General features: G+C 42.6%; 1 protein-coding gene across 8 annotated transcripts in view; it reads right to left on the reverse strand.

Annotated features, from left to right (window-relative positions):
* The window catches only part of rerea (arginine-glutamic acid dipeptide (RE) repeats a), a 132089-nt gene that overhangs the window by 28731 nt on the left and 88506 nt on the right, over positions 1-14852 (reverse strand). For 6 of the 8 annotated variants that reach the window (XM_042410272.1, XM_042410271.1, XM_042410269.1 and 3 more), the window contains 5 exons: positions 13401-13506; positions 11295-11391; positions 6682-6786; positions 1216-1264; positions 390-514 (listed from right to left, as the gene is read on the reverse strand). In XM_042410272.1, the coding sequence (XP_042266206.1) occupies positions 390-514; positions 1216-1264; positions 6682-6786; positions 11295-11391; positions 13401-13506 (482 nt within the window). Of the gene's footprint in view, positions 1-389; positions 515-1215; positions 1265-4399; positions 4779-6681; positions 6787-11294; positions 11392-13400; positions 13507-14852 lie in introns of those variants that run through there. The other 2 variants (XM_042410274.1, XM_042410273.1) reach the window with 1 other exon arrangement.

Raw genomic sequence — 14852 nt, forward strand, 5'->3', positions numbered from 1 at the left:
AGGGATAAAAACAGACCTCTATAACGCTGTCTGTCACATTGACAGATTGTGATTAATTACACTGCGGCCGCTGCCTACAACATACTGGAGAAGCCTGTTAACACGTATCGCTTTCACTGCAACAACATCTCACTGAACTCTGGTGAATGATTTTATCCCATGACACCACACCTGATGAAGTGTCACATTAATAAGTCGCATTAAAATACCACTTTTAAGTGCTGAAATCATGTAGCTATACTAAGAAGTCCAGTGAGGGCAGGGGAATAACTGGAGTTACATATTTATTTATCTATCTTTAACTTGATTGGTTTTAGTTCTCTCCTGCACTAGATGGTTAGACGTCACAGACCTGCCGGGTCATGATTTCTGTATTTCTCTCAGCTCACCTTGCGGCTCTGAGGTACATGAGAAGGTCACAGTCATTGACCCCTGGCATCCAGACCAGCTCCTCATTCTCGGTCACGGCCTGGCCACCAGGAGAGGGGAAAGGCTGCAGCTCTGGGAGCTTGGCCTAATTAGGTCCAGGGAGAAGGAAAGGGACAGATGGTGTCACACTACAAATAGCATGCAAGCTTGAAGAAAATATCAGCTTTCAACCCCCTGTCATGAACTTTTCACTGTGCGGCTGAGTGGTGGCAGCAGGGAATGAGGACACGTTAAAGTCACAATGATTCAATATGTTAACACAACACAGAACTCTGCTCCTCAGATGACTTTCTGTCTTTGCTGCAGGTCAGATGACCAAGATGTTCAGTGTTTTGTTTGGGTGTGTTCTTTTTTAAGGTAGAGCATGTAGAGAAACAGCACTCCCTACATTTCAAAGAAACATAACTTAAAACATGTTTTAATGTTGGATGTACTGCATTTTAAACAATTATCTGCCTTGTAAAAACGGCATTGCAGCCAAAACTATTTAATTTGTGGGAGAAATGATGGTAAAGCTGAATGGCAACTCATTATTATGCTACTACACATCTGGTCTGGGTTTGATTATCTTAAATGACAAGTGATACCACGAGTTGGACTGAACAGCATCTTTGAGCTAAGTGAAGAGTAGTCAAATTTTAAGCTAATTATGTGATGACATATCCAAAGCAATTGTGAAAGAAAGAATCTACATCGTGTTTCCAACGAGGAAAAGAACTTTCACCAACTCTGTAGGAATCTTTCAAGTCATCTGCTGGGTGATGTGCGTGTTATACGATGACTTACTTGGTGACTGGGGCCCACTCGGATTTCCCCTTGTGTGCTGTTTAGTCGCCTGAGAAGAGACAAAGAGAGCAGATTGAAACAAAATATTTACTTGGCAGTGTTTCAAAGTTAGCTGAAAGAAATCTGTCTGCGTCGTGCCTGTTGAATCAGCTAAACAACTACAAAGTCACAACTGGGTATCGTAACTGACTGAAGCTTCAAAGCGGGGAAGAAACTAAAAATTCATGACCAGGATAAGATCATATATACACAGAGGGGACTAGGCCTGTGTTTTCTATTGTGAAAAATCTTTACAGGCAAGTCACATGTGAGAAAAGTATGTTATATTCTGAAAAACAAATAAAGATTTCAGGAGAATATTCCTGGTTGACTGCTCCTGCACGGCGAGCTGAGCAGAGCACATTTGCAGGCCTGAAATTGTGGATGCAGCAATAAAACAGAATCCCCTAAAAGGAGGAGGAGGAGGAGGAGGAGGAGGGATGAGGAAGGGGGGGGGGCTGGCTCTGGATATGCAGGGAGTAGGACGAGAGCCTCTGAAACGGCTGCTGGTACAAATGTTGGTAGCCATAGCAACTGCAATTTAATAATAGTGTTCCGAATCTCCAGCTGCAGTGGATTAAAGAAAATGACAAGATGTTCCTTTTGAAAAGCCTTTCCCCTCTGTTGCCTAGGTAACAGCGCCGATTTTCATACAGCCGAGTGCGGGGCGGCCCAGAATCTGTCAGCGTGATTTGCACCCGGAGAAGCTCACACTCCATCATGGAGACCTGGCGGAAACCTGAGAGGCCACAGCCCTCTGGTCTCTTTACAGTCGTCCAACCACAAAACCCAAGGAAGGGTACATATTTGACCCAACTCCTCTTTCCCCTTCTTAACAGACCTCCCTCGTCCACACAGGACAGACTGATTAGAGCAGTAATCCATACTGTTATGAACTATGGCTGACAGAAGCATTGGCACGGACGATATCAGCACAGGCCAAAAAAACTGGGTTTCAGCTGCAGTAAATGACCCCGAGCCTGCCAGGACAGTCTGCTGCTCCAGTGCATGTTGAAATACTTCATTTCACTTTATTACAAACATTCTCGGCGCACAAGACAAACTAAAAATGTAAAGCAATCACAGTTTGGCAGACAACGAGAACCCAAAGTGATGAATAGTGCTGATAAAAGTAAAATATGGTAAGTTTCCTGCGTCATCAGCACTTCAGATTAGAATTTAAAGGTTTCAGGGCGCCCTGGTGGCCTAATGGTTGAGGAGCATACCACGTTACCGCAACATCCACGGTTCAACTCCTGGCCGGGGGACCTGTGGTGCATGTCATACCCCCGTCTCTCTCTCTCTCTCCAGTTTCCTGTCTCTACACTGTCTGTCAGATAAATGCAAATAACCTGAAACAAGTAATCTCGAAAAAAAAAAAGGTTTTAAAGGTTTCATAATGATTTCATAACATTTGAATCCTACTTAAGGCTGCGTTTCTTGAGACGTTGTTTGGCTCAAACTTTTGACATTGTTATTATAAATGAGTAGCGTAGAACTAGCTGTTAACTCTTTGGATTCATTAGAGATGAATGAAAAACATGATCCTGCCTTTTACTAACAGGCATACACTCACATACAGCTATATATTATCCACTATACATACAGATATACTTCATATAACTACACTGCTGAATGGTTATAACAAACAAATGTCTGCAGGTAGTCTTCTAACACACAGAAATGTTGAATATACAGAGTGAGTGAGGATCTGGTCTGTGTTACTGCTGGGAGAAACTTCTACAAACGTGTTCCTGACAATGTGCAGTCGGCCAGGTCAGTGGTACGTTTGGCAGGAGGCTGTAAGGATGACAAATGAGGACCTGTGCACCAGAATGAGAACAGCGTCTGAAGACAGCCGTGTTTTACTCGGGCAAAATCCTGAGAGCAGACGGTCGACATTCAGATGGAATGCTGCACGGGTCCTGAGAGACGAGGCAGCGTACAGATGTATCGCAGCGGGGAGCTCTCAGGAGTTTCCATAAAGACTGCAGGTATAGTTGAACAGAAGCAGCCTTACTGAACAAGCGAAGCACTTACGAGCATATAGTAAAATTAGGCTTATTTATATTGCAACAACACCCATATTCATAGTTTAGTGTTACTTGCTGTGTACACATCTGGGGAAATAAATTACTCAGATGACTGTATTTAAATGTTATGACAGTAAATGTAAACAAGAAAGTCATAAATAAGCTTAGATCTATCTTAGCCAATGTGTTAGCCAATAGAATTAGTCATAATATTGACTTCTTGTGGTAAAGTTTCATTATTTCCTCTAATAAGCTGCACAAAGCCTGTTGCCTAGCATTATAAACAACATTAACCACAACAACTTCAGATGTAACTCAGCATTAGCACTCAATCTTCTCAAGTAATTACAGGCTTATTTATTAAACCCAAACAACAACGTGACAGTCTGGTCAACTTTGTGTGTGTCTGTGTGTGTGTGTGTGTTCGCAATCAAGGATAACCCCGCCCCCCTCCATCAATTTCAGCCAATCACAGCGCGAGTCTGTGGCACACTGACATAATTGCAGCACAGCGAAAACAGACCCCAACTTGGTCGTGTTTAAATACCATGACAGGCAGCGTGTACACATCACAGCTGGAAACAGAGGTGGCAGAGCCGGGCTCGAGCTTTGTGTTGCAAGCCCAGCACCGCTCCATGCGCCATGTCATCTCGATTGTAAACAGGAGCTGCAAAATGGAGCCAGGGCAAGCCTCTCCGGCTCTTATAGCCGTCATATAACCATGCTGGGGGCGCACATTTGTCAACAGAATACTCACGGATGCATCGCAAACACTGTGCATATATTAGGACTTTAATGGTAGCATGTTATTTAAGCTGTGATGCTGACGGAATTGCAAACGCATAACGGTATGTGGATCTGCAGTGACAGCCTGCATGTTCAACAGCATTCAATTCTCCTGTTACTGCCACAATGTGCACACTCGCTTTTCGTGCTCTCTCCGACACAAACACAAGCTTTTACACACCGTGACAGTGATGCGGACAGCTCGCAAACATCGCACAGTTTTGTCAGACAGCTGTAATGCGACTCATGAAAATAAAGACGAGCCGACACTCGCGCAGCAACTAATAACGGCACGAGAAAGCACGAGAATATGATCGCAGACCTACCTCCGGGGACTGAACAAATCGTCCATTTCTGACATCGAGACCTAAAGGGTTGGTGGTGACACTGTGTGTATAATGCTCGATGGTATTAACTCCCCTCTCCCACCTATGTCTAGGTGCTCAAAATGGAGAACCACGCACTCGCTCCGGAGAGGTATTCACTGAGCTTGTGCTGTGACCTCAGCCTGCACGTACAGCGTCGCAAGCTCGGCTCGCTTTTATATAGACACTACTGAGCATGTGCTGCGACCTCACACAAGCGCACACACGTACAGACACACACGGAGGCAGGCAGACACGCATGCAGGATACGGAATTCATCTCTCCTCGTATGTCTGCGCCATAATAAACAAGAGTGAAATTGCAAGGCTGCAGACACCCCGCTCAGAATACCAAACGAGCGGAGCAGAGGGAGGGGAGGGGAGGGAGCGGAAGACTGAGACTGAGCGGGGCCCTGAAGGAGGGGGTTCCCAACTGGCAACCCCTCAGTGGCAATAACAAGGACAGCTGTCACTGCAACACGTGAGACACACCAAACACCACCAGTGGATAATAACAATGAGGGTTCATCAATTTAGTTAACTTGTGCTTAGTTAATCATGTGCAATAACCAACCAACATGCCCCACGTGCCCATTTTTTGGCATGTGGCAATATTTGGGTCAAAGTCAAAGGACTGTATACTATATACATAGAACATCAGTGATACAAAGGTAAATATTGACATGCTGGAAAACACGCATGCCCTGATATTTACCATTATAGCACAATAACAACACACTAAAATGTTATCTAGTGCTACTTTGCATTTGCACATAACTAATATGACCTATCTATAAAATATCTGCTGGCATGTACAATCCCTGTCTGTCCAACTATGTGGGGAGTTCATGGCACTTATTACAAAGACTATTCAACCACTTTATAATGCAGTCAGCTGAGCAGGTATAGAAAAGATAACATATTTAAAACAATTTTAAAATCACTCAGTTTTTAAGCACAACACCACCACCATCATCACAACTGTGTGGAGAAGTTTTTACCAGTGAATGTGGTTTATATCTTAAAAACTAATTAAAACCTATTGGAGAGCTGACAGTATCAAACTAAATGCACCGATACTACGCTGATACATTATTATTATAAATAGTAGTGGCATAACAATTATAATTTTTTACAAAAATGACCAATAAACAATAATCCCACTATACGTGATGAAACAAATACAGTAGGTCATTATTTGTATGAAAGAATACCAGTTTTTCACAGCAGATAATATAACATAATATAATATATTGTCATAGCAGGAAATGCACAATTGTTACTCATAACATTAATGATGACTACGTTATAGTGAAGTGTCCTAGTAAGTCATGACAGTGTGACAGTGAGCCAGCATGCACAATAATACCAGGACGCCTTATCTTTTTTTTAAGGGTCAGAGCCAATCAGAGGCAGAGTGGGGCAGGTCTTTGTATAATGCAGGTGGGAAAAAAATAACACTTCCAAGACCCTGAAACTAAAACAGCTAAATGGAATTCAACCATCATTAACTTTATTATTTACACTTGTGCTTTTCCTACTGTGACATAACAAACATCATTTCAATCAAACAAGTGACTTAAAATAGAATTAATGAGCTCCTTGTAGATTTTCCATTCTAATCTAAAGTTCAACATGAAAGAACAGTAATTAAAACTTGACGTGTAATTTGACAAACATCAACAAACGTCCTGACAGTTCTGAAGCCACAGGGGTTTCCTGGCTCTTTCCCTATAATTACACCACATTAAGACTGCTCTTTGTACACTGATAACATTGATAGTATCATCTTCAGTAGGACATACCACTGTGTAACCAACGCCAAAAAAGGGCAAAGCTCATGTGTAATGAAACAGAGAAAAATATTTCCCTCTTATCTCCTGCGCTTAAAAATGTTCAGCATTCATGCTACAGCTAGGTGATACTAAAAATGCAAAAAAGCAAAAATAATACATATTTTCTGCCTTTTGGTGTCATCATACACATGTTAATATCACTAGAGATGTATCATATGGTAATTACTGTGAGATTATTCAAAACTCCAACTTATTATGCTACCTCTATTATATCAATATATTACCCACAGCTCTATCCTATGGGTATAATTTTTATTACCATAAATCAAAAGTATGTCAATGTTGTGGAGAGCTGTTCAAATATATATTTCTGGGCTCGAGGGGGGGGGGGGGGGTGATTGAGAAGGGAAGTTAATTAGTGGAATTGACTGGACAGAAAGCTCCTCACCTGGTCTCTGGGTTATATCCGAGGATGTAGAAAAAGGAGTCAATGCGGGCTTTGAACTCCCTGGCAGCAAAAATGTCGGAGAAATGGGAAATGTTGCATTTCCCCCTGTGTGAGAGAGAAGACAGGTATTATTAGACAAAACAAGAGCATGACAAAGTGAAACCCTAGCAGGAGAGGTAGTAGTCCTAATTAGAAGCTCCTCTATTGGAGGTGACAAATACAACAGCAGGTATCTTGTGCCTGTCAGTGCCTGCTGACTTTGCTAACTCCGGCTAGTGAACCCGTAAACACCAGCTGAACATGTCAACCCTTCCTCATCTGCTGCAGCTGAGTGTTGGGAGACAGACGCTGCAGAGATCTGAACAGAAGTTCAACCTGTGTGTCTCCCTCCCGACACTATTACCACCCCCCATTGAGCTGAGAAGGCAGAGGCTCTGACCACATCTTGATACCATTTCCTGTTTCCAGCACCCTGATGTCTGGCTCTATCAAAATAACAGACATCACAGGCCTGTGAAGCTAGGCTGCCTGAGAAACAGTATCTTCCTCCCCCTGAAAAGATTAAAGGGTGCTAAGGAGGGCTGTTCTTTGGAGAGCTGCGGCATTACAGCATCCCACTGGAATTCCCTCCCGTTTATCTAAAGCCTGGAGAATAAGTCAAATCAAAGGGTGCTCTGTGTAGGAGAAGTTGCAGCTAATTTGCCCTGAAATCAGTGGTTTCTGGGAGACATGGCTTTGACTGCTCGCCGCTGTGCTGCCCACAGATGGTTCTGGTTAAGGGAAAAGGGGAAGCAGGAGAAGAGGGAGGGGTGGTCAGCCAGGAGTGGATGAAGAGACAGTGGCAGGATTGCAGAATGAACACAGAATATCTGATTACTCTAGAGCAGAGTGCCACTTTTAGCAAGAGAGTGAAAAGATGTTACCATGCGACCTCAGTCTGGGATTTACCCTCACAGGGCCAGAGCAACAGCAAAGGCCACAATGTGCTGTTTCCTGGGAAGTTCTGAGCAACGACAGCATGAGGCCATCTCATTTGCGATGCCATTTGCTCACAAAACATGCTCACCTGAAGGACCAATCATCTGATTATTTTAAGAGAAAATAAACAAATTACAGTGAAAGATGACCTCACACTATCAGGGAAACACATTGTTTACCCCTAGCAAAGGAGTCTCGTATTGTGTGAGGCGAGAAGGCTAGTAAACCACTTGATCTAGTCCCCCTGTCCAACAATAAAGTATCTTGCAGAGTTTCGGATATGGCAGAAGATGTCAGATGTAGCTTAGTAGAGCGAATCAAAACAAGTAGAGCTTTTCCATCTAGTTGGATGAGACGACAGATGTGGCCCATATAGCAAACTTATGAGTTTGAGGAAACATCACACAAAGATTTTTTATTCTGTCAGCCCTTACTGACCAGGACAACTAGAGGGAAAAGTTTTCTGCTCTTAAACACATTTATTGAGGAGAATGGCATTGACTGGACCAAAGGTGTTGGAGTTTGTACTGATGGAGTAAGAGCCATAACTGGGCGAAACAGCGGTGTAATGGCCCAGATATAACAGATAAAAGTCAAATGGAGCCATTGCAGCATACATCACGAAGCCTTGGCCGTGAGGAAGATGCCTGAGGAACTTAAGTCTGTGCTAGACGCTGCTGTCGAAGTTGTCAATTACATCAAACCTCGACCTATGAACTCACGTCTGTTCAGTGTGCTCTGCGATGAAATGGGCGTTGAACACGTCCAACTTCTGTTGCATACAGAAGTTAGATGGCTATCGAAAGGAAAAGCGCTCACAAGGCTCTTCGAACTGTATTCTGAAGGGAGGATTTTTTTTTTTTTTTAACAAGAGCAACAGTCTACTCTGGCTAACCTGTTCTATGACCCACAGTGGCTGGAAAAATTAACCTATCTAGCAGACATATTTTCACGTCTAAATGAGCTTAACATGGGACCACAGGGAGTCTGTCTGACAGTTTTTGACGTGCATGAAAAAGTCACTGCAATGAAGAAAAAGCTGCAGCTGCTCGCCATCAAGGTCAAGGCTGGAGATGTCTCCGCTTTTCCAACTTTGGAGATCTGTCTGGAACTCTGTGCATCTGACACTTCACTTCAATATGCAATAGCTCAGCACCTCTTATCTATGGCAGACCAGTTCACAGAGTACTTCCCAGTCGAGGCCAGGCCCGACTAGATCAGAGACCCCTTTTCTGTTGACGTGGCAGAAATGCCAGATGATCTGACAGGTGCTGAGCAGGAGAAGCTGCTTGAATTATCGTCCGTGTTGGAACTGAAAAAAACATCACTTCTTAACTTTCGGATCCCATGAAAGCATGAGCACCCAGCGCTCTCATTGAAGGCTGTACCGTTTTTGATGCCGTTTGTCACAACCTATCTTTGTGAGAAAGGCTTTTTTGCTCTCATTCATTCATTTTATTTATTTAAAACCTCAGAAAACGCATTGAGGGAGATTTTTCGATGGTGCCGGGGTACAGACATACAATAAATGCAGACACAACTAAGATCAAATAGCAGTAAAAGAAGAATATGTGGCTATATCAATTAAAAACAAGGTAAAAATTCACAATGCTAAAAAGTAAGTGTAGGAATTGTTGATGAGACAAATAAATAAAAAATAAGAATAAGAACAAATTAAAAAAATAAAAGCAATGGCAGTTACAATCAATAAAATTAGCAATTAAACCTTTGAATTGACTCAAAGGTGTTAATGAAGTCAACTTTAAAATTTTTTGAGCATATTCCAAGTATGTGGGGCACAGTAACAGAAAGCAGATCCTCTTAACTCTGTATGAATTTTTGGCACCTGCAGGGTGAGTCGTGTCTGTGAGCGGGTAAGCAGGGTTGAGAGATGGGGGGCTTTTGTAAGATAGTTTTATAAATAAATAAAAACAAATGCTGATCCCTCCTTGTTGACAGAGCAGGCACTCCAGTTTTTTTGATATAGTAGGCAATGGTGTGTCCCATAACTATCTCTAGTGATGAATCTTAATGTGGAGTGATATACTGCATCTAAAAGGCTTGAGAGCGGAACTGGCTGCCTGCCCATAAATGTATCCACTATGTGTGAATTAGTTTTCCTCTGTTTCTCATTTCTAATGCAAACAATCGGGCAGTGAGCACTAACACCAAGGTCAAAAACAACACAGGCAGAATATTTCTCTGGTCTGTTTGTTAATATTAAGTCAATTAGGCTTGACTTAGAGGAATCCTTCAGTTCGGGGCGAGTGGGACGTGAAATAAGATGTGTAAAATTAAGATTGTAAAAAAGTTCTTTATGATTAATAGGTGCTGAGGTAAGCTGGTCTAAATTGAGATCACAAAGTATAATCACCTCATGATCAATCAATAGTGCAATTATTTCATCCCATTTTTCTAAGGCTTCTGAGGTCTGTAGACACCAATTACTATTACTGAATTATTATGTCCCAGATCAATTATCAAGGAAATAAATTCAAAATATTTAGGAACTGAGACTGAAGTCAACTCAGGTACAGAGGAGGTGGTGTGGCAATATATGTAAAATCATCTCTCCCTGTACCTGACTTGGTCTGCCATGACGACCAAGTACTGCAACCAAATGGATGCAGAGCGAACCCTACAAGTTATGGTATATGTATTATTATTATTATTATTATTATTATTATTATTATTAGTAGTAGTAGTAGTAGTAGTAGTAGTAGTAGTAGTAGTAGTCAGGGTGGGCTTATAGGAGAGGTGGCTATTTCATTGTTACATTGTTGGTATCTGCAGTGGTTAAGTGGTACTTGGGAAATTTGGTTGAGTGGTACATGTTTTGAAAAGTTTGGGAACCTTTGCTCTAGAGGTTCATGTTCTGACAGGTGTGTGTCAATGCAGAGTCATTTTAATCAATGTGTTAATGTAAGGCAGCGTGAGTCATGTGCCTCATTCATGGCTTTGCATCTTGACACATTCTGCAACGCCTGCTCGCAGCAATAAAGCATTGTACGTCACATTTTAAGCTTTTGAATGTTATATAAATGCCATTAAAAGGTAGTGCAACAAGAGCTGATAGAAACACAGGAGGAATGTACTACAATTATCATGTTGCCACTGTTCAGGAAAACACGGATACATCAGGATAAATGTAATACATTAAAGTCATTCTTCTGTTTCCTGAGTCTGGATTGCAGCAGGAAAGCATTTTATGATAGAAGGGTGTCCATTAAAACACAGGATGTGTTAGTCACTATGTTGAAGCATGAATAGTTGGTTTGATAGCACAGGGTTAACAGTAAAAATATGCTTTTAATGAAACAGAATGACATTTTTGTACAACAATTATCCCTATGGATTTCTTTAGCTTCAGGCTAACCTGACAGCAATTTTCCAAACCTCATTACAGGTACAAAGCACCACAAAAACTGCCCAGTACCTGAATCTTTCATATGGTTATAAAAATTAAATAACTGACAAAAAATATCCATGGCCAGCCGTGATGTTACTGGACCTTAAAGGGTGGACACTGACTGAAAGAGAAACTTGCACTGTCCCTTCAAACTGCAGCTTCTATCTTATCTTACCATCTATCTTTGTGTGTGTGGATGTACAGAGATTTATGAGTGTTTGTTTACCTGAGAGCAGCAGCATGATACGTGTCCACATAGTCAGAGATGAAGAGTTCTCGACTCCTGACCACTGGGTCTGTGATAACCAGCTCCCGGCCAGAGTCTGCAGAAAGAAAAACACAGTTCGACTGAGTAAATATCTACATGATGTATAAGCTGCCAAAGACAACCAAACTCTTGACATGACAAAGAGGGAACAGAGATTAAGTAACTCAGGTATTTGAAGTCACTAATAAAATCATGAGCACGGTTCTGCATACACCCAAACTAACAAGTACATCTGCGGAGGTCAATATTGTGCCACATAATTCAATAAAGCCAATAAAGTGTGGTCCCCTGAGGAAAGGACATAATGTGCAGTTCTCAAGTGAACTGACCCTTGTGGGGGTTAAGACGCATCAGCAGCACCAAGAATGAGCCAGGACCCGTCGTTGACAAATGACTTGAGTTGTTGCGTGCTGTGGCCACTGCAGTCCGGCCTTGTGACATCAATTCTAATAATCCAGAGTCCCTGCTGCAAGGACAGACTGCAGATAGTGAGCGGAGCGCCGCACTGCACTGAATCGGTTTCTGGAATGAACAGCATGTCTGGTGTTTTGTTGATAACCCCGATGACATACCTGAACTAAAGCCTTCCCTCTGACACCAAGTGATACTTGGATTATTACAGAAAGGGAAAACAGCCTAACACCCTGTGTGGTTGTAACTGTGACTGCACACGCATTTGTTCTCTGGTTACAAGGCTGATTTTACATAGCATATATTTAGAGTGGACTGTACTCTGTGAGGCCAACTGAGATGAGCTCAGCCATTAGGGACACGTTAGCTAACAAGAAATGCCAACTGCTGGTGAGTGTGTGTAACCTGACGCGCCAGATGGTTTGTCACACAGAACCATCTGAGAAGTCGTCCTTGGAAACTGTTTGGAAAAGGGCAGGCACTTTCAAAAAATACTTGGCAGGTGATTGGATGAACCATCTGTCTATCACCGTCTTACCTTGCGAGGCAGCTGGATTCACCAGATCACATGAGAATCCTCATAGCACGCTGACTGGTGCACAACTCGAAGCCTGACAAGATGGATTCTCATGTGATCTCATGATCTCGTGAATCCAGCTGCCTCACAAAGTATGTGTGTTGTGAGAATGTGGACACACTGCCACTTTCTCTCACGACTGAGTTTGAACAGAAGCATTCTTAAGAGCAACATCCTCCAGAATCTGTACATTTAAAAACTAAAATCAAATGGCAAGTATCTGAACACTCACAAACAAAAGTTACAAAAGGTCAAAACTGTACTTACAGTATTGTATTAAATACTCAAAGATGGATTAAGTAAATATTGAAGACGGGAACAAGTAGCAAATCAATTAATTACTTGTTGAATGCATGTTTACTCACTTTTCCTTTTCTCACGAGCTTTACATCATTGTGGTGGTTTATGTGATGGCTTCTTTTATCAAGAATTAAAAAAGATATTTGTTCATTTTTAATATGAATAAAAACACAAAAAAATAATACAGTATGGTGTGGTGGTATGTAGCTCATTATATATGAGCTGTTTCGTAAATACTTTTTAATCAGCTGATTATTCAAACTATTACAAGTCAAGGAGAGATGAGTTTCCTCCATGACATTTTCTTTTTGTCATCAGGACTTCAAATTCAGTTGCCAAAAAGCAGTGACTGTGCTTATGTTCCTGTAGATGTGTATGTGTTAGAGAGTGATGAGTCCATTGGCATTAATGGTGTTGAGTGTGTGTGCGTGTGTGTGCTCAAGGGCCACATGGCACTGTGGGTTATTAACACTTGACAGTGCTGCTGTCTGGCCTGAAGGAGTGTTACCCGGGGAACAGCACAGAGCCACGGGATTGGCTCGGCTGCCTGGGACACAGTCTTCTGCTTTGTGTTGTAAATGCAATTCTCGCAGCTCCGCTCTTATATCCCTCAACAGTCTGGACAGCAGAGGCAGGTGTGTTTGTGAAGGAGAGATACTGAGTGTTGTATTAGAGAACAAGTGAGTGTATTTTCTTTCTGCGTGTGGAGGTGTGCATTGTGTATACAGTATATGCACATGCGAGGATGCGTTTTAATGCACACGAGGCGGTCTCACCGTTCTCATTGTTGCGATCCTGCACCAGGTGCTGGTAGACGGAGTCGGGCACCTCTGACTGGCGGTAGTACCATTTCACATTCATCAGCAGATGGTCCCGTTTACTCTGCAACACAGAGAGACACAGAGCGAGTGAGCAGGAGACAGACATCATTTTGTTTGATTACGACGTCACAAACCGCCCCCCTGGCAGACAGTGATGCTGCGCATTGTTTATGACTCACGCAGGCTGATGCCAGAAAGCATGCAGAGAGACCAAGTCAATTAAAAAGGGATTACAGAGCATTTAGAGCCTTAATAAAGTAAACAGTGGGATGGCCGCTGCTGGTGGAAGTGTGGAGAGAGAGAGGCACCATGAGGGGGATGGATGAGTATCCAATCTCTGCCTTGGTTTCTCTTCACTTAATGACAATACTCAAATAAGCTATTAAATGATTTTAACATATATTAGGCTTTTTAAGTTGCCTCATGCACAGATACAGTATCATTTTACTATGCTTTGAACTTAATACTCTAAGTGCTGCCACCCACTGGCCTCCTGATAGAGTGCAAGTCAGCAAAGGCCTGTAATTCCTTAAATGACCAGCAAGTGGAAGCACTGAGGCGGGAAGAGAGAGCCTTTCCAGGGCCAGTCCATGAAAAAACAGAGAGGGAAGGGGAAAATAGAGGGGTGGGGGGTGGGAAGAAAATGGTAGAAACTGAGGCCAGCGCAGAGGTGAGGGATGAAAAGGGCAAAATACTGTTTTCATTTCATGTTATAAAATATTTATTGTGCCTTCACATAAGCCCAACTGACCGTCACAGTGGTTTGAAAGAACATTAGAGAAGCTGCTGGGCTGGGCGCTGGACTGCAACGCAATCCTTTTGGCCCCAGCCATCTTTATTAAGGACTCGGTTGCACTGCACTGCATTGCACTACACGGCAGAGACACCTGCACCATTACTTACACCACCCAGGGAGTAAAAGAGAGATGAGTGTATGGAAAAAAAATAGAAGGAGGAGGGAGAAAAAAAAAAGTCTATGGTAATCTAAGACAGGCAGTTTAAACATCCAGGCTCTTAACTGTATCTGTGCGTGTGTACAGGAACATGAGGTCAGAGTAAAGATATTTAAAGCCTTTAGAGTACATTGTTCTGTTATGTCACTGGGGAGGAGGTTTAGCACACACAGCCAAGCAAATTACCTCCCTAAAACCCTCAAGCCTACCTCTGGTTTTCCCATTCTCTCCATTCCTTGCTCCCTCCTCCTCATTCCAATCCTCCACTCCACCACCTCTCCATTTTCCTTCCCTCATTCCTCCCTCTCTCCTACCTTGAGCATGGGGGAGTTGTGAGTGAGTAAGTGAGCTTGGACGTGTTAAACAGCAGCTGGCACGCAGTCAGTCAGCTGCATTAACTGCCCTGGATGATTGTGTCAGTATTCACGCACAACCACACACACACACACACACA

The sequence above is a fragment of the Thunnus maccoyii genome, chromosome 4 (genome assembly GCF_910596095.1).
Source record: "Thunnus maccoyii chromosome 4, fThuMac1.1, whole genome shotgun sequence".
Classification (NCBI taxonomy): domain Eukaryota; kingdom Metazoa; phylum Chordata; class Actinopteri; order Scombriformes; family Scombridae; genus Thunnus; species Thunnus maccoyii.